The 27,054-nt window shown below is 43.8% G+C and overlaps 2 protein-coding genes across 3 annotated transcripts in view; both read left to right on the top strand.

Annotated features, from left to right (window-relative positions):
- LOC116328992 (cyclic nucleotide-gated cation channel beta-1-like) overlaps nt 1-10,761 on the top strand; it is a 21,197-nt gene extending 10,436 nt beyond the window's left edge. For both annotated transcript variants that reach the window (XM_039613862.1, XM_039613863.1), the window contains 8 exons: nt 1,884-2,026; nt 2,987-3,084; nt 3,232-3,369; nt 3,559-3,600; nt 5,275-5,394; nt 7,865-8,078; nt 9,253-9,289; nt 9,437-10,761. In XM_039613862.1, coding sequence (XP_039469796.1) covers nt 1,884-2,026; nt 2,987-3,084; nt 3,232-3,369; nt 3,559-3,600; nt 5,275-5,394; nt 7,865-8,078; nt 9,253-9,289; nt 9,437-9,687 — 1,043 coding nt within the window. In that variant the 3' untranslated portion in view covers nt 9,688-10,761. The remainder of the gene's footprint in view (nt 1-1,883; nt 2,027-2,986; nt 3,085-3,231; nt 3,370-3,558; nt 3,601-5,274; nt 5,395-7,864; nt 8,079-9,252; nt 9,290-9,436) is intronic.
- On the top strand, nt 9,813-27,054 carry cngb1a (cyclic nucleotide gated channel subunit beta 1a). The gene is made up of 18 exons (XM_031750898.2): nt 9,813-9,895; nt 10,761-10,902; nt 13,501-13,602; nt 13,690-13,838; nt 14,093-14,326; nt 15,617-15,825; nt 15,915-15,965; nt 16,987-17,073; nt 17,153-17,217; nt 18,627-18,749; nt 21,406-21,547; nt 21,642-21,801; nt 21,918-22,015; nt 22,120-22,203; nt 22,283-22,401; nt 22,744-22,890; nt 23,819-24,011; nt 25,357-27,054. The coding sequence occupies exons 1-18, from the start codon at nt 9,841-9,843 to the stop codon at nt 25,615-25,617; spliced, it is 2,421 nt and encodes an 806-aa protein (XP_031606758.2). The 5' UTR covers nt 9,813-9,840; the 3' UTR covers nt 25,618-27,054.

The following is a 27,054-nucleotide window of genomic DNA, read 5'->3' as shown; positions in this document are numbered from 1 at the left end:
ATTTTTTAGAAGACCCCACTTATATTACTTTGTGACACGTGCACTGGCGAATTGATTGATTGGTTAGTTGTAGGTCAGGGGTTGGTGTCAGTGATGAGGCAGACTCTAACTGGGCTGCTCTTCTCCTTCTGTTTCAGGGGGGAAAGGCGGACAGAGCCCCTTAAAATAAAAGGAGAAGGAAGAGCGGGACAGAGTCACTCACACTGACACTGACAGCAGCAGACACTTTAACTGACTGACGGACACTCAGAGCTGTTTGCGCACAGCTACGGCAAGATTCAGTCCTGTAGTGCTCACATAGCTGCACTGCTTTCAGGTTTTGCACAGCCATCATGCGTAACTTAAACTTAGAAAAGGGGCACAATTGTATGATTTTATTCAAGGGGACTCATTCTGCTTCTGCTCCCTGTTTTAATTGTTTGACTCTAACAGAGTAGCTTTGTATGATTCAAAGTCCAAAATAATTCTTTGTCTCACACCGGGTCGTTGTTCATTCTTTGTCTAACATATTATTTTAGCCCCTCCCCCTTTCTTATGATAAGCTGCCCTTTATAAGGTGGGTGGGGTCTCCGTGTCTGAGATGACCATATTAGGGTTATTCTCACTCTATGACATCATTCAGATCAAAGAGTAGAAAAAACTGTGTGAAATTGAGTGTTCACGGATGCCTGAGCCTTTTTTTATTAGAAACTTTGCCCATGTTTAAAATGAACCTTCACCATCTGAACATGAGATATTTGAAGGAAAATAAACAAAAAGCAGAATATGTCCCCTTCAATAAACACCAGTTATGATTAGGAAGTCTTTATTGCTATGCTCTGTTTAAAGTCCAAGCCATTGGTGCTCCTTCATACTGGGAACTCTGGATTGCTGGTAGTCCACGTCGACTGCTTACTTGGTAAAGGGGACCAGTTGTTCTCATTTCCAGCTCTTTATTTTAATCCTGGAACTTAACCAAAGTAACTTGGCAAGATTCTCAGTTGAAAATAATTCTTCTTTATCGTATATTGTCCCTTTATGTAGTTTCCTGTGTGAAACAAGCTGCTTTAGCTCCCGTCTCTTCAAGGCACCCATTTCTAAAAGCCCACTGGCTTCTGATTGCCTGACTTATGGAAGCCTACCGAGGGGCAGCACCTTGTGTTTTTGAGCTGTACTGTCTTAAGTCATCAGCGTGCTGTTCCTGTAGCCAGTGACTTCAGCTTAGTCTTTGAAATTTTGAATACAAATAAACATAAATATGTTTATTTGTATTAAAATGATACCAGCCAGAAAGTGAGGTAAAGCACAACTGGTCCCCTTTGAAGGTTTTTGCTAAATCATTGCAGACAACTACAAAGGAAGCCTTTTGCTTAATATTTATTACAATAAAGACGTTGTTTGGAAAAAAAAAGTGTCTGTTGTGTTGTTGTTATAAACCTGAAAAGGGCAATAGACCTATCAATCAACCAATCAATCAGTTATCAACTGTTCAAAAAATCTAATCGTTTCTAGCAACTTTAGCTGTTTTTAGGACTCAAAGCACATTTATTTCTAAATTCTTCAATTAAAATATTTATTTCATACATGCCAGTTGAGTAGCAGGTGCTTAAATACTTCACGATATGGACCAAAAGGAGCAGTTTGAAAATCCAGACGTTCTGATAATTAAACCCGCACATCTAAAACAAATGAAAATGCAGTTACTCAGTATGAATTACCTGAATTACCCCAAACACAGTCCATTTCATGCTAGCCAACTGTTAGGATTACTAGATTGAAGTATGTTTCTTATTACAACCTTTTAAATGAATACTCCAGCTTTTACTGCACCTTCTTGGAGACTTCTAAACACATAAATATAGTGAAAGTCTTCAGCCCTGTACTTCCTGTCATGTGCCATTCAGTCAGTATCATACAGAAGAACACAGACCTGGTGCTGGAGGACATTGAACAGGAAGAAGTCAAGGAAACAAAGCCGGAGGTGAAGGAAGTGAAAGAAGAGCCACAACTGGAGAACAAAGAGGATGTGAAGCCATCAAAAAAGGAGGTGAGCCTGACCTGACCACATGTTTGTAACACACAGCTCTGAGCTACACGAGCATAATATACTCACTATGAATATAAGTATTTTAAATCAAATTGTAGTTCTACAGTAACTACCTGTAGTGCCACAGGTAACATGGTACTAACATGGTACTAACCCATGTGGAAGAGTGGTATGGTAGCAGCCCTGCAGTCGTAGTCCCAGAAAGGCATGACAGCACTTCAGTTACCAGTAGATGTCCTTCAGGATATCAGTATCCCAGTGCCATGGGAAAATCAACATGGTAATACCAGGGTAGGCACTGTGTCTATTTATATGGTACCATGTTTGGTATTATGGTTCCACAGTAACTACAGGGCACTCCACCATGGTAGCACCAAAGTAACGGCAGCACTTCTATTACCACTGCAGTAAAGATTGTAGATGGTGTATATACTTTTGTCCTTAAGAACAAGGGTCCAATATCCCCAGTGGCATTTGGAAGGATAAGTGTTAATACCAGTGCTGGTACTGTGGCCATCTAAATGTTACCATGGTCATTTTTGAATAAACACTTTCAATGGGAAACTGGTACTACCAGAATAAGTTATTTAGTAAGCACTCTAGGTACTACAGCACTTCAAATACCACTGTAGTACTGGTTGTACCATAGTATGTTTTGCAGAGCCAGGATACCAGTATTCCAGTACCATGGCAAACATGAAACGGCAGTAGAACTGTAAACACTGTGGTAAATAGTGTGATATATGGCAGCGGTCCCCAACTTTTTTTGCACCATGGACCGATTTATGTCTGCCAATGTTTTCAGAATCAGAGTCCAGTCTCGGTACCATGTGGAAGGATAAGGTAATACTAACGAAGGCCTTGTGTAAATGTTATGATGGTGCTACCAGAGTTCATTAGGTGACTGATGACTGCTCGAGTGAACTGTTGCTACGTAACTAAAATCATGGCTGGTTGCAGACTGAAGATGCAGAATTGCAGGTGGATGAGTTGAGTCCACTGATTGACAGCATCAAAAAGGAGGCTGGAGAGGCAGTCCTAGCTCACATGGAGGAAAGGTTAGCCTCAGTCTTTTGTCTCATATGTGCAATAAGGATGATGATGTCTCTTGGGCGTTCTTGGGGAGCAATTTTAGCAAGATGTCTTTGTTATTTAAGTGTCACATAATTTCTTCCATGCATGACTATTGATTGATCTTGTTAAAGGCTGCAGCAGGAGCGTCTGGAGGCGGCTCGTGTGGCCGAGGAGATGGCCAGGAAGGCAGCAGAGGAGGCAGTCCGCCAGCTCGAGGTGGAGCATTCAGCTAAGATTGTAATAGAAACGCTACCAGAGTCCAATGAACAGTAAGTCACATCAATTCAAAACATCACGCATAAGCAGCGCCATGGCAAAGTGCTCTAACCTATGAGCTTTTTGGGATTTATCAGGAAAAGATCCTTGTAGTATCGCAAACATCTGAGCAGTAGTATGGTAAACAGAAAACAGTCCAACGTGACCTGAAACCTCGAGTTGCTCCTATTTGCTTTGAACAGGCTGCCCAATATCCTGGAAGAAGAAAACGAAGATGATCCAGAGTAAGTTTCCTTTCGTGAAGCCCAAATAACAACACTGCTGTCTTACATGCTGCTGTTGTGCTCCTAGCTTAGGCTACTGCAGCTTTTATATCACCTGAAAGTGGTGGGACAGGTGAAACAATTTTCTTATCTCAAACACAATCCACATAGCACTTTATATTTCAAGTGTTGGGTTGAACAGGGTGTTAAATAACTTACATGCTACTGCTGAACTCCTATCAGCAACATGTAAGTTTTCATGAAAAGAGACATTTCCCAGCTCTCTTTGCTGCCTTTAACAACAGGCTGGTTTCTCTCATCTTTGATTGCACTAAAATCAAAGGATGCCACATTAGCTTGTAACATTAGCTAACAATAACTAGAAAAAAATCTTTTTCATCTAATGAATGCTGTCCAGCCAAATTGAAGTTTGGGGAAATGAGGATTATCGTCAGCAGAGCATTTTATTGATGGGTGCTCTTTGATTGAAAGCTAAAGCTAATGTAAGCAAACACTAGCTTACTTGTTAGTCTTAAAGATTTGTAAGCTACCTCACACACCTCACTCCCAGGGCTGTTTGTGCAGATAAATTAGGTTTTTCTAAGTTACTTTATCAAATAACATCACAAGCTATCACCATATTTCTGTAGATAGCTTACATAGCTAAGTTAGCTAGCTAGCTAACCGTAGTATCCTGAAGTTACTTCTTGAAAAAATCGCTGGAGTGTAAATGCTTATTGGCTAGTTGGCTACATCTAAGTTAAAAACAACTGCTAACACTAAGTAGTACTACATGTAAAGTTATACTGTACTGACCTTAGCCAACAGTAAGTCATGTAACAACACAAAGCGAAGGTGTATAGTTCCAAGTACACTTTGCTATCATCATTCAGTATACACACATGCATCAATGTCACTGTACAGGACATACAGGTCATACAGTATGTAGAAAGATAACAGTGCAGAACATCTTTTGTGTATATCGCATTCATTTTGTATCTCATGCTAGCTCATGGATTGAAAGCTACAGACCCCTGATGTCGGTTTATACACCACAAGTGTCATTCATAACAGCTGTTTTTATGTCACGCCATCTGTAACATCCATCCCTGAACACTGACCTTCCACATCAGTCAGGTTCCTCAAACCAGTCGACTGGTCATTAAATGTAAAAAAAAAATAAAACCTCGAAAAATTAGACTTCCATATGTTGTAATTATGAGAGCATATAAAATAATTAGAAGAACATGAAATCGTAAAAATACTATACATTCAGGTCCCATTCAAAGAACAGGCTGTTGGAATAGGAAGCATTATTGATGGATTCAGCCTGTTTTTCTTTAAATTGATAGAAAATTGATTTGAGATCGTTGCTGTCGCTCTGTGCAACTTGTTTCTGTTCTTGTAGAGTTATGAAATATTTTGTCAACATTTTCAACATGAGGCCTCCAAAGGTTTGCTGTGTGCATATGCATGTGTCCATGGATAACATTAGTGTAGTTTGTGGACAGTTTCTGCTGGTAAAGCTTTAGCCTCTTTAGTTTAACAGCAGGCTTCATGTTCACCTTCGCTGCTCTCTGCTTAGCTCTGTCGCTACCGCCTTTAGCTTCAGAATGGTTGAAAGATGAGCTCAGCTGTCTCAAGTGTCTGATCAGGACTCTTCATCTTATTTAAAATTTGCTGCACGCTGTTCAGGTTACAAAACCTGCAGGAGGACAGTGAAGACAGCACAGAGAATCAGAGTCCCGAGGAAAATAAAGTGACAGAGGAAGATACAATGAAGACCACTGTTGAGGAAGAGACTAAATCTGATCAGTAAGTTTGGTCATAGAATTTGGTCTGCTTGTAGAGTAAGAAACTAAAAGATACACAAATAGTTTGCACATATTTCCTGCACACAAGCGTGCACTAAGAGGCTGATGTACCTGGTGGCATTATCAGATTTATGAAGCTTTAAACTTTTTACGGCTTTTTAGAGCAAACTGAAGTCCTGCCCTGTTCCTCACTGGTATCTCTTCTTTTTAACAGAAGGTGTTTGTTCGAACTTGACTCGCTCCACTAGGAGCTGAAATCAGTTTTGTCACTTGGAGAATATCCTGATGGATAAAACCAGAGGGCCCCGCAGTCAGTTCTCCCATAGCCTCTTCCTCAAACTTGGTTCACAGCTCGTTTATTTTTCCATAACACAAATGTTGCCTGGCTACTAAAGAGTCCAGTGTATTTGCAGGAGTTGGTTGGCTATTTCACTACCAGGTTTTATTTGGCTCCTTTCTAGCTCCAATGAATAAGCCCTCCTAAAGAGGAATGGTTATTTCAAATCTTCAAGTAGTCATTCGGTTGTTAAACTAAAGCTTTAAGCGCCTTGAGGCAACTGTTGTTGTGATTTGGTGCTATAGAAATAAAATTGAATTGAATTAAACTGTATACCCAAGATAAATGTTAGAGACTTTTTAAAAATTTGCCATATAGTTAAAACAAAATCCAGAACTGCCTAAGATGGGTCACTGATGACATCCAGCCTACACATTGTTTAATTTCCTACATGTGTTTTGGCCATACAGTTCTTCTGTTAAAACATTTTAAATGTGTCTCATTAGTGACACCTGTACATAAATACATATTTATAAAAAGTTCAAACCCAATCTGCACCAGCGTAGCCAGCTGTCATAACAGCTCGGCCCTAAAATGCACAGCAGGCCAGGCTTTGAACAACACAACTTCACACCACAGATTTAACCTAAGAAGAATCAGCTGATTCCTGTCGTTAACGGTGAAAGTCAGCCTCAGCCAGCTGAAATAACTCAGTTGGGAGAGCATTAGACTGAAGATCTCAAGGTCCCTGGGTCCTGAGTTTCGGCAAGTGGACAATGGGCAATTTTTTGGCAGCTGGATAGTGTAGTGGTAAGACCACACACCCTTGGAGCAGAAATTACAAGTTTGATTCCCTCCCAGTATCCAGTAAGGGTCCTGGCTAGGCCCCTCATGCCAAAGGAATCCCCTGGAATGGCGCGGCTATGCCATTCCAGGGTGTATCTCCGACACGATACATTTCACTGCATGTTGTACTCTGTATGATTATGTATGTGACCAGTAAAGCTTGTTTCGTTACCCTGACAAAGGCCTGACTTCAGCAAACTGGCATGATGGAGTCTCCTGGTAAAGCTCTCTTTGGTCTCAAACAACAGTCGGCACTAATAGTAGATGGGCTGTTACCGTCTAACTTTCTGTTGTTAGATGTTTCCTTTGTTGTATGTATACAGAGTTTACGGTTATCCAGAAATCAGGGCAGGACTTTGGTTCAAATAGTTTCTATGCCCAGACGTTTACTATGTGCTACTTCTGTAGAAGCTTTGTTGCTTCTTTCAGTTTTTCCAGTGATTACATTTATCTTTATTTTCTGCTGCGTCTTGCCTACTTTTCTTCTGTGAATCAGGGCTGATCTCAAAAGGTAGGTTGGATTTTTTTATAGGCGGTATAACCACACAGAATAATTGTCAGCCAGCTACGTTTCAGCTGCTTCTGGTGTCTTCATTATGGTTGAACTATAGTTAAAGATTCAGTCCAAGACACAGCCCAGAGGGCACATTTTTCCTTTTGTATAATCAATTACCTTGATTACTTAGAACAAAAAAATACTAACAGGTCCAGGCACGGCCCAGTGTTATCTTCATTAGCAATGCTGTTTGAACAGGGCAGGTATTGTAATCGATTATATTGATGTTCTCAAATATTGTTGACAGCGTCCTGTTATTTCTAATATAACCGACAACTATTAACAAAATAAACCAAACTAAACTGGCTCACCATTTCTAGAAAGAATTTGATGTGTTTAAATGCGATTTGTGTCCTCTGAAAAGTACACGCTCACCCATAATAACAACGTTATCCAGTGAACGGCAAAAATGAGAAAAGATCTCACCTCAGATATTTGCCCCCTGGGGTTCAGGGTACAGCCTTATGTCTGAATGTTGGACCAGTTGCACATTTTTTCTCATAATTTAGAAAAACAGGACCCAAGGGTACAAATGTCAGTATTTCCCTATGAGATCCTTCCACAGCAGATTATACCTCAAACAGAAGCCACTTACATTGCAATTGCAAGTTTTCCTGTGTCCACATGCTTCTCATAGGAAACTCACTGAGACATTCACCTCACACTGTAAACTCTGACATGAACGTTGCTGTGAATTGTTGCTTGTCAGTGCAGAAGGATCAGCTCTGCAGCTTTTGTGGAGGTCTGGTTCGCTATTCTATGGTGTTAATGACGGCTGCTCCTCTTCATCAGGTGCATGGTAGATGTCTGCCCGGCTGAAGATGACATCAAAGCAACAACTCAAGTGGAAAAGGTGGAGCCTGCTCCAAACGAAACCCACAAGCCCCCAACTCCACCCACCGAATCCGAAGCACCAGAGGAAGCCACTCCTTCAACAGATGCAGAACCAGTCTCCCAACAACCTGAGCCACTGCCTCCAGAAACTCCACCCACTACCACGGATCAGGTGATGGTCTCCTGGATTCTGCTTTAGTAGATGGTAGTTGGGTGATCCAAGCGGAGGAGTTCAAATATGTTGACGGATGAGCGGTAGATTGACAGAAGGGCTGTTTGATCTAGTTTCCTACCCTCACCTTTGGTCGGGAGGTAGTGACCCAAAGAATGAGGTCGAGGACACAGCCTGTGGGAAAGAGCTTCTCCTGAAGGGTGTCTGGACTGTCCTTTAGAGGAAGGGAAGGAACTCATTTAGAGTAGAGCCACCACTCCTACACACTGAAAAGGAGCCACTTGCAGTGGTTCATCATTTGCCCAGGATGTCTCCTGCACGCCTGCTGCATGTCGAACCAGGAGGAGACCCCATGTGAGGTGGAACCAACACAAGCTGGAGAGATTGTCTCTCGACCGGTTTGGGAATGAATCGGTGTCCCTCCATGAGCTTGAAGATGGAAGAGCACAGAGGGAGGTGTAGTTATCTTTCCTTAGACTGCAGTTGGTGAAAAATGTGAAGGTTCCTGTAGTTAGCAAGACCTGAGAACAAGGAGGAATGTACAGAAGACCGGGTCAGAGTGGTTCTGAATCTTTGTGGCTTCTTTCCGGAGAGCAAGAGGAAGAACCTGGTGAAAGTCTAAGAGACAATCCAGGAACTTGGAGAACTTATTATTGGAGGACATATTAGAAAAAGTTCTGGACTTGAAAGATCTGCTGACCTGGTGCCAGATACCACAGGCACTGTTATTTATTGTTCTTAATTTTTTGGTATGTTCTCACTTCCTAAACCAGCAATCTACAACTTGAATTATACGTACTTCGAAGGAGTTAATCTCTGATTAATTTCTTTTGATTATCTCAGATATTTCACCCAAAATGTCAGAAAGGAGTTCCAGCTGCTTGACTTTATCCTGAGCTTTCAGTGTATTGAGTGGTCTTCATCAGAGGACCGAGGTAGCTAAGCTGTCGTGGAGATCAGTCTGTTGGTGTTAAAGGTCATTAGCTCGTGTGGATTTCGGTGATAAATCCACTTCCTGTGGTTCCTTGGAAACAGTTGGAAAAGAGCATCTCTACTTGAGAATCACTTACTGGCTTTCTAAGGAAATTTCAACCATATTTCATGTTCCTGTGACTGCGGGCCAGACTGACATTCATATCTTGTTTTTAATGATTGTTTTCTTCTTACTTCTCAGACCAGCACAGCAGAAGCAGGAGAAGGTGGATGTGGAGGTGAGACTGAAAAATCAGGTTTTATCTGTTCAGTCTTCTCGTTTCTCTTGTTCCGACTTCTTTCTTCATGGATTTCTTTGCCCTTCGTTACCTTCACTGGTCTAGTTTAAGGAGTTCTCACCTTCTCACTGCTGTTTCTCTGTCTAGTTCCTGACATTTGCTCTCCGATAAAGAGCTTTCTGCTTCGATTCCCTCATGCTGCCGAGTGTCTGGAGAGTTGCACAAAGCTGATGCGTGACCATAACCTCACCCCTCCCACGCTGTCCGTGCCGGCGCCGCCACCAGAGCTCGCCCAGCTGACCCAGGAGCTGTCGCAGCTCACCAAGCAGGCGCAGCAGTGCTGTATGAGCATATACAGCCGCTTCAGAGGCCTTAACTCCAACTCCCAGGATCCTTAGCAGCCGTAACCCCCACCCCCCTCCAGCAGACTCTTAGAGACACCTCATAGACATATAATTCTGTGTAGACCAAAACCTTTGAAGTGCCACACCAAACAAACACACTTCCAGTGCCTCCGAACGTTCCATTTCCTCCTCATCCTCACTCCCATCATGCTCTGCAGCTCCGCTGTGCTTCACCATCAGCTGCCAGCTAAGCGCGCCGCAGGTAATCAGGAGGAGGTGGATGTCTGAGCTGCTGTAGGCTGTGTGCTTGTCCCTTTGCTGTGTTTTAATCAGTCTTTTAGAGCTGAATCGCCAACAAAACTGGGCAACAGAATCTCCATGTTTACCTCGCGATAGTCTGTGTGATGGGATTTGTTACTGGAGAGTTCTTTATCTGCCACGTTGTTGCCCCTGGTGATGGATTTTCACGAAGCAGCGTGAAGCAGATTTCCTGTCGAGGCTGAAATATTTAAGCAAGCATGAATCAGTTTTTGCTCCATTTATGTGGACACAGGAAATCAAAACTGGACTTCAGCCCTGTGACTCTCATGTAAGATTGAAGAGAAACCATGTGACTTTATCTGCATCATATTTTCTGTGACCTGTTAGAGTAAGAGAGGCCATTTATCGAGCTGGTAACATTAAATGCAAGGGGGCTTCTGTCGATTTGGGGTTATTTCCAGACAGTTTTACATATTTAATGCTGAATAACTTTTGTAAACACCACACATCTGTAAACTGGAGAACATACTTGGCCCGTAAACGTATAAAAATGTATATATTTATTTAAATACACATTTTTCTTACTGTAAAACCTCATCAGTTCTTTTTGTTTTGTTCTCTGGATGTGTCCAGTCTGTTTTCATGTGACGCTCTTTGGGTTTTAACATAAACTAAACTTCCAGGGGCAACAATCAGCATTTTGTCATCTACAAATAACTGAAAGCAAAAGTTTAAAGTTGCGCTGGTGCTTTGGAAAGAGCAGTTTAACATGTCGACCTAAAATGCGGTTCAGTTGAGGGCGAGTTTATTCGTGTCACAGGAACACGTCGCCTGAGGTCCAACTGCATTTATTTTCTGGTCCTCAGAAAACTGCAGTAAACGTTTGGCTGAAGCTTCAGAGCTGAAGGTGGGGGCGATGGATGTGATGGAAGGGAAAGGTCTGAACATCCCCCAGATTATCACCACCCCAGAACCAGAACCCAACAATCTCACAGCCCCAGAGCTCAGGTAACATACGACATGTATGCTGCTGCTCACGGCCTTGAGGGGGCGCTGTTACCACGCTAAGACTTGTAAATGTATGAAAGCATCCATGTTTAATGTCTGTGTTATCCTGTCTTCATGTCCAACTCTGCATCCTTTCATGGTTGTTCTTGTCCTGCTAAAAGTTGCTGAGCAAAACATCTAACAGCTCCAAATATGATTAAAAACACAGCACTGAATTAAAATCAATGGTTTCCTTAAATCTTTCTTTAACTCCATCCTTTCTGAAACTGTTTAAACTGATTCATATCTTCGTGTTCAGAGGCCTGCATGCCAAAGGAAGTTTGACATACCCATGTTATCATTGTCAGGGTCAGTGGTCACCTGAAGGTGGTCTTCAGCTCCATAAGTTAACCCAGGGTTTATCTACCTGTGAACATGTTCACCTGAAAGAGGCAGAGCTTCTATCAGAAACATGGACAGCAGCAGGCTCATTAAACACATATTTAACTAAACACAGATGTTACAGTGTGTGAGGGGGAAACACTATCGTAGTATTTAAGTCTAAAAACAGATGGTCTTTGAAACCTTCAGCACACAAACATCCAAGGAATTTTACAGGAATGGAGACCTGCTTTTCCAGAGATCCGATTGGCCAGTAGGTGGTAATTTTGTATCTGCTGATCTCAAAGATAACCAGAAATCTTCAGATATCAATGAAATTCCTCGACATGTAGCAACAAGAGATGGAATTAACATGCAGTGGGCGGGTCCTAAGTCAATATTCTCGCAACTTTAATGAAAGCAGGCACCAATGGGAGCAAAGGATATTTGTAACTGACCAGTAGTGACAAACACTACTGGTCAATACACACAGCAGTTTTTAACTCAAAGAATTAAATTAGAATCACTTTGTCGTGTGTTTCCACAACTGAAGATTAGCTTTAGAGACTCTGAAAGTGTAAATGTAGGTGAGCTGATCAGCTGTTTCTTTATGTGTGTGTACAGAGCTAGAATAAAAGCTTTGTGAATCTGAAACTGTGTTTGACAAGTCATCTTCATTAATTATTTCAATCTGGTCGAAATTAGAAGCTAGTCTCGCCGCCAGCAGCCGTGTGAGTAATGTCTTGGGTGGTTATTTGGGCAGTTATTTTAAGGCTACTATCTGGATGGGTCGGTGGAGAGTCTTGACTTTATTGTCATTGATCACTGAGACCAGTTAACAACAGTTTAAAGAGCTTTTTTCTGTTTCTACTACATAAGTTAGACAACCATCAGCTGATTCAGTGGCCAATGTGATGTTCTGTCGTACCACGATAAACACATCTTTAAGATTGTCTCGCTCCACAGACGGTATGCGAGCATCATATGGACACCTGCGCTTTTGGTCAATTTCTCTCACTACAATAGTACTGTGACCTCAAAGCAGCCATATTATTGGTCACATGATGTCATTAACCCATTTAATCCCACTGGCAAAAATTGTTGCCGTTTTAATCCTCTATGATAGGCTGACCAACCGTCCTCTTTTCCCCGGACATGTCCACTTTTCACGTTCTGTCCAGGGGGATTTTCGAGATTGATAAAAATGTCCGGGTTTTCCTATAGTCCAACAGAGGACCCATGTGTGTGACGTCATACCCGAACTGTTGCTTTGTGAGTGCTTGTAAGTTGTTCTGGGCTCACAGCGTGCAGCAATGCGCCTAATGATGTTTAAAAGATCCCAAAACGCAAGTGCATCTTTTCAGATGAACTGCAAAAGAAATTTCCCTCATACCGACCCAGGACTGGTAATTTTTCTTATGCTGATGAGGCATTATTTCTCTACCATTATTTAATTCCAGAGGCTTTTAAGTTATTTTTTTTGCACTTGTTGACTTGTAAAATCCTATATGACATATTTTATTTCACAATTCATTAGCCGCACAGAGAAGGCATCGTTTAAATATGTTAAATATGTTTCTTTAAGCAAGTTCTTCATGACTGAGCCAAGTGTCCTCTTATTTGTAAATCAAAATATGGTCACCCTACTCTATGACATAAAGTCTAAGGAGTAAAATTCATGCACTTATTTTGCGAAAGGCTCCAACAGCACAAACACGGTGCAGAGGTCCAGTTCAGGGTTCACCATCCCCCTCTCAGTCGCAGAGGCCACGCCCACTAATATTTGAAATGTTAATCCCGATTGGCTCTCTGGAGGAAGAGCAGACAACCACTATAAATGAAATTAAACAAATTTCTGTCCAGGACTCCGATCTGGTCCCTGTCTGATGAAGATAAAAGGAAGTCTGTGTTTGAACTCCGCAAAAGCTTTGGGTTCTCTTTGGGCCTTGAAACACCAACCCTCTCCCTGAAATGTTGAAAATGATTCACAGTTTCTTGATTTGATTGAGCTCGCTTCAGTATTGTGATTGTTGCTGTTGTTGATTTGTTGAGCTGACTAACGTTTTAGAGGCATTTTTTATTGGGCTGATGTGTTCTGGATGGAGGGACTTCCTTTAACCTCAGTAAGAGCATCAGTCTCTGACAGCTTTAATGTGTTCTGACATACTGAATCTGGACTTAATGGAGGCTGAAACATCTTATTGTTTCCTCTCCACGTGTCCGTGTTGATGTCTGTAGTGTTGCAGGTGATGTGTCTGCAGACGAGGACGATCCCGAGCTGCTGAGGGTTGGTTTGAAAGCGTGGACCACTCAGGGAGACCACCTGACTGCAGACGACGAGTGAGAGAAACCCCACAGACTCACAGTGAGCTCCCTGCTTCCATCTGTCTGTCCACCATGTTTACCTTCCCGTTCTTCCTCTTGCAGGACTCGTCCGCTGTCGGCGGCCAGCGTCGGCAGCGTGGTGGTCCAGGACCGCCTCAACGAGCTCGTCAGGCTGTTCAAAGGTCGGACGGAACGGCAGAAAGAACGGCTGATCGACCCGGACGAATCGGAGGAAGAAAGTCCCGCAGCCTGTACGTAGAAACCGGTTTCACGAGTCAGGTCGAGTCAGAAGCTTTAATAAAATAGAATCAAATCCAAATCCTGCATCAAAACGCTGCTGCAGTGGTTTGGTCAGTGATTATATGAGTTTAACAATATTCGTGCATGAAGGGTTTGAATAAATGATGAGATTAAACTGTTTGCATTAAATACTGAATGATTTTCAGCTGCATCAGTGTAAAACCATCAAAATGACGTTCTCACACTTCCTCTCTGATCCCTACAGCTCCAAGCAAAGCTCCGCCTCCCCCTCCTCCCCCGCCTCCCCCAGGAGAGGAGAAGAAAGACACCGCAGAAGCAGGAGGAGGAGAAGAAGAAAAGGAGGAGGAGAAGGAGTTTAAATTTGAGCTTCTGGGATATGAGGTCAAAATTCCCAATCTGCCCAAACTTCCCCCGATGCCTGGCTGGCTCCGAGCCATCCTGGAGTTCCGCTTCCCCTCGAGCATCGACCCGTTCACTGGTGAGAAATCGAGTTCTCCGTCACCGCACTTTTCAGGACAGCCATATTCACCCACTGCTTCAGCTTCTTGAGTTGGGTGGAGACGAGTTTCAGGGATGATTTGTGACAGAAGCAGAGAAGCAAGAGTGAAAGGGAAGGTTTACAGGATGGTAGTGAGACCTGCTGTGATTCGTTGGCACTGACACAAACATGGGAGGCCGAGCTGAAGATGTTCAGATGTTCATTGGGAGCGAGCGTCCATCAGAGGGACAGCTCAGAGAGGCTCAGATGGTTTGGACATGTGCAGAGGAGGGAGGGTGGAGGATGAAGACAGAGCTGCTAGGAAGACCTCAGTGGAGGTTCATGGATTTAGTGAAGGAAGACTGCAGGGGGTTGGTGTGACAGAGCTGGTGTGGTGACCCCTAAAGGGAGGAGCCAAGAAACGAAGAAGTAGATTGTTTCCCCTGTGGACGGCAGTGCGTACCTTGCTTTGGTGTCCTTTTGCCTTGTCGTGCACCTCTGGATCTTCAAACTCTGGCCCAGCAGGTGCAGCTCAGTCTTTAACATCTTTTCAGAGATAGATCAGTGCGGAGCTCAGAGGGTCCCAGACGACTGAGAGGGCGATGCTGCAGCAGCATCAGGGCATCTTCTGGAGCAAAGTGTAAAACATAAGCTGTGCAGTCTCGTCTGTATCCTGTGGAGGTTTTTGTGAGTTGAGACACCTCTCAGAAGGTGCAGAGAGTCCAGAACACAGTAAGTGCCTGTATCAGGGGTCACAGGGATGTGATGATGTCACACTTGACGCACTGACCGTAAGGTTTTAAGGTTATCCTCCATAAAGCCGGCACTTATTAGCAGTCTGTAAAGTCACTGAGCTGAAGTCACCTAAACGTCTTTGCTCATGTTAAATATGAAGAACTTCCTCTGTAAAAGGTTGGATCAAAACTTGATTGAACTTGACTCTTATTTTTGGGACGTGGACGAAGTCAGAGGAAGTGAAATCTGCTGAGCAAAGATCACGCTGCTGGCCAAAACGTTTTTGAGCTGGTTTGAGATGAAACACAACACGTCAGGTGAGGTCATCTCCCCGGGTCAGACTGTCACCTCGGGGGACGAATTTACGGTGCATTACACAAGGATCAGGTTCTTGGTTATCTGAAGTTCAGGTCACCACAAACAGGTGGCGCTGCAGTAAGAACATGAAGTTAAACGAGAGTCAACGCTCTGCTAGCAGGGGTTTTTTTGGGTTCGTCTTTTTCCGTCATGTACGAAGGTCAGAGAGACGTTTGACTGTGGATTTCTGCCCCACAGACCTGATCTACGTCATCTGGCTGTTCTTCGTGGTGGCGGCGTGGAACTGGAACGTATGGTTGATCCCCGTCCGCTGGGCGTTTCCTTACCAAACCTCTGAAAACATCCACCTGTGGCTGCTGGCCGACTACACCTGCGACCTCATCTACATCATTGATATCCTCGTCTTCCAGCCCAGGCTGCAGTTCGTCCGCGGAGGAGACATCGTGGTCAGCAGAAATGAAACGACAAATAACTTTGATTTTATCTCGTAAACTTTCACAAACACCATGTTTCACCTGGAACTTCTTTTCTGCAGTGCAACAAGAAGGACATGAGGGAGCACTACATGACCACGGAGAGATTTAAGGTGAGAACTTTGGGGCAGGGCCACCTGGTGGATGGTGAAGGTACTGCAGGCGGGCCACAGGAAGTCAGAAAATACAATGAATAATTTTAAAAAATAATGTTGTAATTTAGTTTAAATTTTACATGAATATTCCCTTTTTAAAAAACAAACCAAATCACATCAAATAACAAACGTTATTCTCCCTTTGTGACCTTTTCTCAATCCAGAACTCTCTCTTTTTCAAATAGCACGAAAAACTAAAATGATGGGATCAAAAATAATCAGAAAGAAACACGGCTGTCACTAAAGGTTTGGCTGGGATAGGAAAGATTTTCATATTTCTAAAACTGCTGCAGTCATCTGAAGTTTAGGATCTGCTGTTGTATATAAAAATCTTAACTCTGTGTGGAAGCCTGCATTCTTTCTAAAGTCCAGCAGGGGGCGACTACTCTGCTTGTAGAAAGAAGTCTGAATGTAAAGACATCTCTGAGAAAATGAGCCTGCTGCTCACCTGAACTCTGACCTCATTAAAAACAGTTTATAGTCTCAGTCTCCAGTTTTAAATATTAGTACATTAAACCTGATCTTTATTTTGTGAATCATGGTCACATTAAAGGGAAAAAAGTGATAAAGCACATTTATGAGGTCTGGCTTCAAAAATCTAAGATGCCAATAGACAAGTCTTAAAAACAGGACCGGTGGGTTTATAAGATGTATAAATATAAACCCGTTTATTAAATGTGGCCTTTAGTGATGGCTGATGTATCTGGTAATGGTCATAATGTGGATGTTAAAAGATGTGTACGCTGCTGGAAAAAAGATGTTAACATCCTGTAGATTCATGAATCCTAACAAAACAAACGAGTCTGCATCTTTGATATTTTTGTGTCTTTACATTCTGCACACAGTTTTTTAAACTCAGCACAGCCTCAGCTGTCTCCGTACTTTATATTCAGGTCCTCTGAGCTCGTTGGATTCAGATCTCTAGAATGGCTTTAACCCTTTGGTTTCCCCCGGTGAGTGTTTGCTGTGTGCTTTGCAGATGGACATCATCAGCCTGTTTCCTTTGGAGGTATTTTACTATTTCACTGGAGTCAACTCTCTGCTGAGGTTCCCTCGCCTGCTAAAGGTCAGAAGCTTTTTGTGCTTCGTTCACAGCTGATCTGTGTGGTCAGGATGAACAGCTGACCTCTGTTTTCCTCTCTCAGTACATGGTTTTCTCCGAGTTCAACGACAGAATGGAATCTGTGATGAAGAAAGCGTACATCTACAGGTGAGAAGGTCTCCAGCCACACTCCACACTGTCTGGACATAACATCACTCAGGATCACTGTTCAGGTTGGAGTGAAGGTGAAAATGTAAAGAAAATGTTTTAAAGACCTCAGCAGTGACCGGTGTCCACCTGTTATCGTTCCTGTGTTTGATGTTTGAACCCATCCTGGCACAAAACACTTAGACGCACCCAAAATTTGTAGGTCTTCATATCTTGTCCCGTGTAATTTGAGGCGTTGTTGATGACATAATGAAATCGTCATCACAGCATCAAACAAACCCGGAGGCAGTAAGTAAACATAAGCCCTCAATTTCTCCATGTAACAGGCACGACGGTCGCCCTGGAAGTGTTTCACTTCATTGCTGAGAGTGTAGTTTGTCTCGTTTACCTTCAGCAGGTTTATCAGTCATTTAGGTCTCAGTCACACAGGCTGTCCATTCAGCAGTCTGTGGTGGTTACCGAAAAGCATATTCCCTGAGTGGCTGGTGAGCGGTTGCTGGGTGTTGCTGGATGTCATCGGTCCCAAAGAGTGCGATGCACCAAAACCATCCATAGGATTGCTGTGGTCGTCTGTTATTTGATGGAAGACTCTGAATTGTCTGCAAACACTCACTAACTGAATACTTAGCTGCAGTGAAACTTGAAAAAGTGCAAGAAATGGAGAAGGTTTTCCTCTAAGCCCATAATGCTAAGTGTATCTATCGATGTGTACAATCAGACACATGCAGTCCTACTGTGAGCAATAACCAGGAAACACTATTCACAAACCAGTCAGGGAAACACATTCTATATTCATTACCGGTTGCCAGTCTTGTCTCTAGATCTATATGACTCTTCACACAGCTTCACACATCCAAAATGACAAGTGATGAGTTAATGTCACAAACCTCATTAAACGTCTTTTCTCCGATCATGAAAAATGTTTTTTTTTTACTTCCTCAAGAAATATTTGCCTCAGAGATAATAGAAAATGTAAAAATATGAAAACAGCAACATAAAAACAGCAAAATATTACATTTAACAGCATAAAAATATAAAATACACAACCAAAAAACAATTTTATTCTTTTACTTTAGAAAGAATCATAAATTATGAAAGTTTCCAGTAGCAGGGACAGAAGTAGGTTCAGGGACATGGTGCAGTTTTTTTCAGCTGATAAGAATGCTCATCATTTTAGTTTTATTCTGATGGGAGAAAGTTTTGTCATTTAGGCACCAAAAAAGTCCAAAAAGGTTTTTACCCAGAGGAACAAAAACAGTGTACCATTTGCAAAAAGGCTAAATGCATTCGTAGTGGCTCCAGATTCGATCCTTGAGGAACGCCCAGGTTAAATAATAATTGATTTCAGGAGATCTCTGTCCTGTTGCTGTCCTTGTATTTTTGATGTTATTTTTGTTTCTGTACGTCAGGGTGATCCGAACCTCAATGTACCTGCTGTACTCCCTGCACATCAACGCCTGCCTCTTCTACTGGGGCTCCGATTATGAAGGACTGGGATCCACCAAGTGGGTCTATAACGGAAAAGGCAACGCGTAAGAATTCAGATTTATATTTTTGCAATAAGAAGGATTCAATCTTAACGATGTGAGATTGATTCGGTCTGTTTCTGGATGTCAGAATGAGGAAGAAAGAAGAAATCTGAATATAAAAGAGCCATAACTGTTTGCTCTTCAACAGGGCAAAATTAAGAGACCGTATGGCAGTTACGTCATCTGTGAAACTGCTGCAGTGTGATCGTGCTTCATTTCGACTGTATCTGGTTTGGTTTTAGTTGTAGCTCAGACATCAGTGGACAGGTTTACTAACATCAGGGTCACCGACTTGTTGTAACAAAACCTTTTATTCACTCTGTAATTGACAGGATGTTAGGTCTAATTGTTGAATGTTGCCATTGTGTTTCTTAAATTTGTACAGTCTTAGTTCAAGCAGTATTATCAAAGCCATTCCTTTGATCCTGAGCACCTCTAACCACTTTGTGTTGGGGGAGGTTTTATTGTAGATACATCCTATCTGAAAGATCTGTTTCTTGTGTTGTAAGCTTCCTGCTTTTATGACCCTTTGGTCAGCAGGAGGTCTCTCACACACACACACACACACACACACACACATTCCTACTTACATATAAAGATTAGAATAGAATAGAATAGAATAGAATGCCTTTATTGTCACTATACAGTTGTACAATGAGATACAGAGCATCTCCTACTCAGTGTAAACATGCTGGGGGGGGTACAGTTCTGCAGCGCTATATACATATGGACAGTATTAACATAGGGAAGAAGATGTGTATATATATATAAAATGTACAATTTACAAGCCGTAAGTAATATGTAATAAATAGTGTTATGTATGTACAGTTGAGTTATTGCACATGGAATTGGTATAAATAGTGGTGGTCCATAGAGGAAGTGGGAAGTGGGGGGCTGTGTTATCGGTGCATGTGTGAGTTCAGGGTGGTTATGGCTTTGGGGAAGAAACTGTTTTTGAGTCTGTGGGTTTTTGTGCTGATGCACCTGTAGCGCTTCCCTGAGGGAAGCAGGCTGAACATGTTGAAGCCAGGGTGGGAGCTGTCCTTGATAATGTTTGCTGCTCTGCTGAGGCAGCGGGAGGAATAAATGTCCATCAGGGAGGGGAGAGGGCAGCCGATGATCTTTTGTGCTGTCTTGACCACACTCTGAAGCCTCACTCTATCTGCCTTGGTGCAGCTGCCGTACCATACCGTGATGCAGTAGGTTAGCAGGCTCTCAATGGACGAGCGGTAGAAGGTCAGCAGCAGGTTGGAGTTCAGCTTGTACTTCCTGAGGACCCTCAGGAAGTGCAGCCGCTGTTGGGCCTTCTTGATGACCGCTGAGATGTTTTCCGTCCAGGAGATGTCAGCAGAGATGAGGACACCAAGGAACCGGAAAGTGTGGACCCTCTCCACACACTCCCCGTTGATGTAAAGGGGGGCCAAGTCGGTCTTGTGTCTCCTGAAGTCAACAATGAGCTCTTTGGTTTTCTTGGTGTTCAGTGCCAGGTTGTTTTCTGAACACCATGCTGCCAACTTCAGGACTTCCTCTCTGTAGTCTGCCTCGTCTCCCTTCGAGATGAGTCCGACTACCGTGGTGTCATCAGCAAACTTGATGATGAGAGTGTTGTTGTGGGTCGGACTGCAGTCGTGGGTGTAGAGAGAATACAGGAGGGGGCTCAGCACACAGCCCTGTGGGGAGCCGGTGCTCAGTGTGCGAGTGGAGGAGAGATGACGGCCGAGTCTCACAGTCTGGGGCCGGTTTGTGAGGAAATCCTTTATCCAGGCACATGTGAGAGGAGGGAGGCCAAGAGTGACCAGTTTGTTGATGAGGATGTCCGGGATGATTGTATTAAAGGCTGAGCTGTAGTCCACAAAGAGCATTCGGACGTAGCTCTGCCGCTGCTCTAGGTGACTCAGCACAGCGTGGAGGGCTGTGGCGATGGCGTCTTCTGTGGATCTGTTTGCACGGTATGCAAACTGGTGGGGGTCGAATTCTGGGGGGAGGTAATCCTTGATGTGCTGAAGGACTAGTCTCTCAAAGCATTTCATGATTACCGGTGTGAGGGCCACAGGGCGGTAATCATTCAGGCTGGAGATGGGAGACTTCTTCGGCACTGGGATGATTGTGGCTGATTTTAGGTTCACACATATACATACAATGCCTTAGAACCATGTGGGCGTTGCTTTGCTGTGTTTTGTGTGAACTGTCTCTCAATAAAAGGCAGCGAGAGGAGGCCGGATTTGGGGTCATTTTCGTGCTGGACACAGATGAGGCCTCCCTTGCGCAAGTAATCGATCGATCGACTGTCTTGTTTTCTTTCATGATGAATAAGTCTCTAGAACTAGCGGGGTTTGTGGGAACAGACCCAACACAGGAAATGACAGTTTCTGATGTAAATGTTATACTGTGTCTCTGATCCACAGGTGACGGTTAGTTTGGCCTCACAGCTGTGGCTGGGTTATTGATTGCATTTACCCATATAATTAAATGTTAAATATCACAGATTCGTCAGCTTTATGTTGCATTTTCCTGAAATCCTTGAAGGAAAGAAAACCCAGTAGAAGTTTGAAATTCTGGGTGACGCCTTCAAATCAGATCAAAATATCCTAAAACTGCATTTCCGCTAAACTAAAGCTGAAGCTCTTCATGAATCGATGGACTGTTTTCACTCCCGCAGGTACATCCGCTGTTACTACTTTGCCGTGAAGACGCTGATCACCATTGGAGGACTGCCCGACCCCACCACCGTCTTTGAAATCTGCTTCCAGCTCATTAATTACTTTGTTGGCGTCTTTGCTTTCTCCATCATGATCGGTCAGGTCGGTAAAACCCCCGTTTACAGCTCTGCTTCTTTTTGGCCATCCATGACCTGACGTGGTTCCGCCCCCTTTGGTTTTTGGTGCGATGTGTCAGATGAGGGATGTAGTTGGAGCGGCGACTGCTGGGGAGAACTACTACCGTGCCTGTATGGACAGCACAGTTAAGTACATGACCTCCTACAACATCCCTCGCGAGGTCCAGAACCGCATCAAGACCTGGTACGACTACACCTGGAAGAGCCAGGGCATGCTGGGTAAGAAATGTCTGAGAGAAGCTGTCTGAGACCTGGTCCCAGTTCAGGGACCTGGTCCCTGAACGCCTCGTGTTGAGTTCAAAGTAGCACTGAGCATTGTGGTGTCCCGTGTGCAGATGAGCAGGAGCTTCTGATCCAGCTTCCTACTAAGATGAGGTTGGACATCGCCGTGGACGTTAACTACGCCATCGTCAGTAAAGTCGCCCTGTTTCAGGTCAGAAACGGCGAAGAAAAAATAAATTTACCGTTTACATAAAAAACATTTTTTTATACACATGAATGCATAAATATGTGTGGGTGTGTGTGTGTGTGTCTCAGGGCTGTGACAGGCAGATGGTGTTTGACATGCTAACGAGGCTCAAGTCTGTCGTGTACCTGCCCGGAGACTTTGTTTGTAAAAAGGTAAGAACACACCTGTCGAGCCGGCGGAGGTGTTACTGAGCTGATGGTGATACAGACAGTGTGTGTGTGTGTGTTTCAGGGGGAGATCGGCAGGGAGATGTACATCATCAAGCAGGGCGAGGTTCAGGTGGTGGGCGGTCCCGACCTGCAGACGGTGTTCGTCACCATCAGAGCCGGCTCGGTGTTTGGAGAGATCAGGTCAGAGCTGCTTCCCGTCATCCTGTTAAACAATTAAAAAGCTGCATGTGGCGGCTGCAAATAAAGACGCTCAATCGTTCTCAGGATGTGAGCCTGGGCAGCGCTCCAGACTGAAATATATTATAGATATATCATCATACTGTGATTATGTTTTGTTAAACTTAAAATTAAAATGATGAAAATACAGACAAGCTTTCATACCGCAGAGGGAGAATTAAATTTACCCAATAGGGTGTTAAACGTTTCAAAAAAGTGAAATCATGTCAGTAGTTTAGTTTTTTATGAGCAATAATCATAATAAAGGATGTTTTGAAAAATTCTCTGTGGTCTCTGATTGGTCAGTCTGCTGGCAGGAGGCGGAGGAAACCGGCGCACAGCCAACGTGAAGGCCCACGGATTCGCCAACCTGTTCATCCTGGATAAGAAGGACCTGGCAGAGATCCTGGTGCATTACCCCGAGTCCGAAAAACTGCTGCGCAAGAAGGCCAAGTAAGACAGAGACCCGGTTAGAGCGGAACACGGTTTAATTATTTTAATCCGGATCCGAGTCCTTTCACACCGAATTACGACATTTAAACACAACCAGCTCGTCTTTGAGTCAGCATCTTTACTCTCGCGGCAGCAGACTTCAGCTAGAACCTTCTGGTTTATGGCTGCCATCGTAACCCCAAGAAACCTTCTTGGCATTTTTTAAAGTATATTGTCAGGGTTTATTGGGAAGTTAAGGTGGAGAACTATTACAGAACCTGCTAACCTGGAACACGTTGTCCACACCACAGCCGTCGGGTGGAGAGACAGCAAGGTTGGTGTTTGCGTCCCACCATCTCTGTTTTATAAACAGCAGTAAAGACTCTCACACTGAGCTGGAAGGATTAGGTCCTGTTGTCCTGTCACAGTAGGAACATTATTATTAATAAATATTGATTCACTGCATTCATGACCTTGCAGAGTCTGTAGCGACACACTTATGTTACCACAGTTTACAGATGAATATCTGAGCACAGATTTGTACTTTAACCAGCCAGAGTCCGGCTGGAGGCGGATCCAGGATGTCAGCAAAGCAGCCCCACTTGCTAATAACAACCATCAGTTAATAGGAGGCTGATTGTTTCTGCTGCTTCCTCAGCTCGCCGTCCTCTCGTTTGTCTGATCTCTCTGTCCAGGACAGGATTAGACTCACCTCTAATCAGCTCACAGCGCTCGCTCTAGTTTGTGTTTGAGAATCGGGTCAGCTCATTGCCGTGATCCACCTTCCTTTATCTGCTCAGTCAGGCCACGGCGCTGAAGCAGACCGTCCGGAGCCGCGGCAGCCGGCAGAGCTGCTGGAGGTCGGATTGTGGAGGTTTGGAGATGTAGGAGCGAGGTTTTCAGTTTCTGAGCTTGTCTGGACTACCGCCCTGTGTTTGTCTTTGTGCAGGAAGATGCTGACAAAGGACAAGAAGCCGGAGGAGAAGGAGGGGACTAAAGGTGCAAAGACAGTCATCCCGCCGCGACCGGACACGCCAGAAATGTTCAAGGCCGCCCTGAAGGTGACGGAGCAGGCGGGCATCGAGGGAACCTTCACCAAGCTGAAGAAAGCATACAGACCGTCTGAGGTGGGAGAGGCACAGGTACGCCAGCATCACCACATAACCTCTGTGCAGCTGCAGGGAAGGAAGGAAGGAAAAGGATAGATAGATAAAAAAATAAAGTGAGGAGACTGAAAGGTTCTTTTCAGTGCTTTATTCAGTGACTCCACCAGAGCAGCTTTGAATGATTCACAGTTTATAATCAGCCACCTTCATCTGATGCTGCGCTGTTGTGGAGGCCCTCACGTTATCCTCTGTCTGAAATGAGCTGTTTAACTCCTCCCCTTTAAACCAGCTTTATTCTCATTGGGTCTTCTTCACTGACAGAAGGTTTGATCAGCAGGTGGGAGGGGCTATTGCGTCCACTGCCATATTAGGAATATCAGTAATGTGTCTAAACTGAAATGAAACGATTCATGTCCTAATGCGTGCTGATTGGTGAGAAACGGGTTTAGAACATCATCCCTTGATAGAAATGTTCATATAAAAGCTAATTTGCTCGTTTGTTTTCAGGAAACATTCACCTCAATCACTAAAACTGCTTGACCTTAAGTTACTTGATAACGTTAAATGCTTTCAGAACCTGGATCAGCTTTTATTTTTGTGCCCACATAGAGTTTTCTGAAATTAGCAGACTCCATTTCTTAGGTAGAGGTAGCTAACATTAGCTCATGTCAGCTAATGTTAACTAATGTTAGCCATGGAGTGCCGTAGAGGATCAAAGCACCTGGGAGAGAGGACAAACTAGGAGGGACGGAAGGAAGAGTGGGGGGAGGTAAGGAAGTTAAGAAAAAAAAAAGAAATGATAGAAGAAAGCAAGGAGGAGGTGAGGAAGGAAGTAACACTGCAAGGAAGAAAGGAAAGAAGAAAGACATGAAGAGAGGAAAGGTGGAAAGAAAAGAAAGGAAGGAAAGAAGGAAGAGAAGAAGGGTGGAAGGCAACAAGGGAGGAAGGGTGTTTTTGAAGAAAAGAAGGAAGGAAGGAATTGAGGGAGGAAGGACGTTTGTGAAGGAAAGAAGGAAAGGGGAAATAAAGGAATGAAGGAATTGAGGGAGAAGGAGAGAAAGGGTGAAAGGAAAGGAGGAAGGAGTGGTTAGGAAGGAAGAAAGTGAGGAAGGATGGAAGGCAAAAAGAAGAAAGTAAGAGTGAGTAGGAAGAAAGAAAAGATGGAAGGAAGAACAGAAGGGAGGAAGGGTGGAAGGACAGGAGAATGGAAGTTGGAAAGGAAAGAAGGAAAGGAAGATAAAAGGGATCAAAAATAAATCGTGGGTTTTTCAGGATTTGGATTTTTCCTGTGTGTTTTGGAGACGCCCTTAGAGACCAGCAGCAAAGGAAAGTCATTTTGCCCTCCATCTTTCTTCCTGTCCTTTCCTTCTTTGTTCTTCAGGCTCCTCCCTCCATTTCTCCGATCCCGCCCCCTTCTCCAATGCACCGCCGTTCTCCGGTACCCCTGAGTCCGGCTCCGGAAGACGGAGAGGAAACGGTGGCAGAGACGGCTGACAGCTCAGTCGTCATCAGGATGACGCCGCGGCACAAAGGGGAGGAGCTTCTCACCGTGGAGATGAAGGCAGGAGAGGGAGAGGTGGAGGAGGAGGCAGAGGAGAAGGAGGAGATGAAGGAGAAGGAAGAGGAGCCATCAAAGGAGTGAGCTGACAGGAAGCTGCTGCCCTTCACCTGCTCCAAGGAGGAAACAGGACACTCTCAGGTGTAGGACATGCTTCTTCTTCTGTCACATGACAGGAAGGAAGGAGAAGAATGATGTAAAGGAGAGGAAGCAGGAAATAAAGCAAGGACGGAAAGGATACTTTCTTCTTTTCTTCCTTCCTCCCACCTTAATCCAGTTTTTTTTTTCAGGTCTCAGAGTTTCAGAGAACTTTGATCTCACGGAGGTTACTGTCTGGCTGCAGTACCGTCTTTGGCCACACGAACTGACTTACATGTACCACCCATTAGAACCCAGAGAGGCGCTGTTTCACCACGTAAACGTGGTCAAGGAGCGTGTCTGTAACAGAAATGATTAAAGAAACTCATTTTCCCAGAATCCCCGGTTTCTGTCCTGCAGATTCTTAACCACTGACTTTCTGGGGCCCTCCCTCAGCTGATTTTAGAGGCATGTGTTGGGAACTACAGGGAGCAGCCGGAAGAAGAAGAAGAAAGATGTGAGCTGCGTCTTCTTTATGTAAAAACAGACTGAACATGCATTTGTGGCGTGTGAGAGATCTGACAGCCGCTGATTGATTTTCCACCGAGAGCTGCTCGATAATGCCGTCTGACATCAGCTGAGCTCTGAGGACATCCAATGATTTTAGCCGGCAGCTTCCAGGTCATTCAGGGTCACCAGGATGACGGTTCAGGGTTAGCGGGTCAGTTTGGAGCACAAAAGTGCAGCATGTATTTTAATGTCTGAACATGTTGCTTTCCCTATAACACAGTAAAAATATCATAGTTAGAACAAATGTTTCACTATTTGATTTTAACTCTGGAAGCTTGTTTCTATCACAGAAAAAAAGATTTTTTGCCATGCATGAACCAAAATTTGACCAAAAAGTTTGACTAGGTAAGACAATATTTGGGGATACCGAACCTGAAATTTTGAATTTATGGATGTCAAAAATGTACTGAAACAAGCTTCTGTTCATAACAAAAACCGCACATAAAAAATATAAAATAAGCAATTAAAAAATGAAATCGTGAGGCAAGCTTTAATACAATAAGCCTACAGTCATTTTAGCTGTAGCTGCTAGAGGGCGCTGCTGAGCTTTCTGATAAAGTAAAGAGCCGGGGGGCACAAGCTCCCGGCCACAGAGATGCTGCAGTGTTTATACAGGACAGGAAAAGCTTCAGGAAGTGCAGGAAACTGTGTCGGCCCGAGCCGTGAAAAAGGCGGGAAAACAGAAACAATGCAGCACAGGAAGCTTCGTGATTACTGCTGATTACCGAGAGTAGAAGAAGAAACGTGACACTGCTGCTTTGGCTCAGAATTCAGGTTTTATTGTATTTCTACTGAAGCAACGACATCACTGTAAGAAGTAAAAACCAGTTTGTAAATAAAATGATTTTAAGGAGTGTCTGTGTTTCAGCTGAG

The sequence above is a fragment of the Oreochromis aureus genome, linkage group 1, assembly GCF_013358895.1.
Source record: "Oreochromis aureus strain Israel breed Guangdong linkage group 1, ZZ_aureus, whole genome shotgun sequence".
In the NCBI taxonomy this organism is placed as follows: Eukaryota; Metazoa; Chordata; class Actinopteri; order Cichliformes; family Cichlidae; genus Oreochromis; species Oreochromis aureus.
This window is presented reverse-complemented; position numbering and strand designations above follow the sequence as displayed.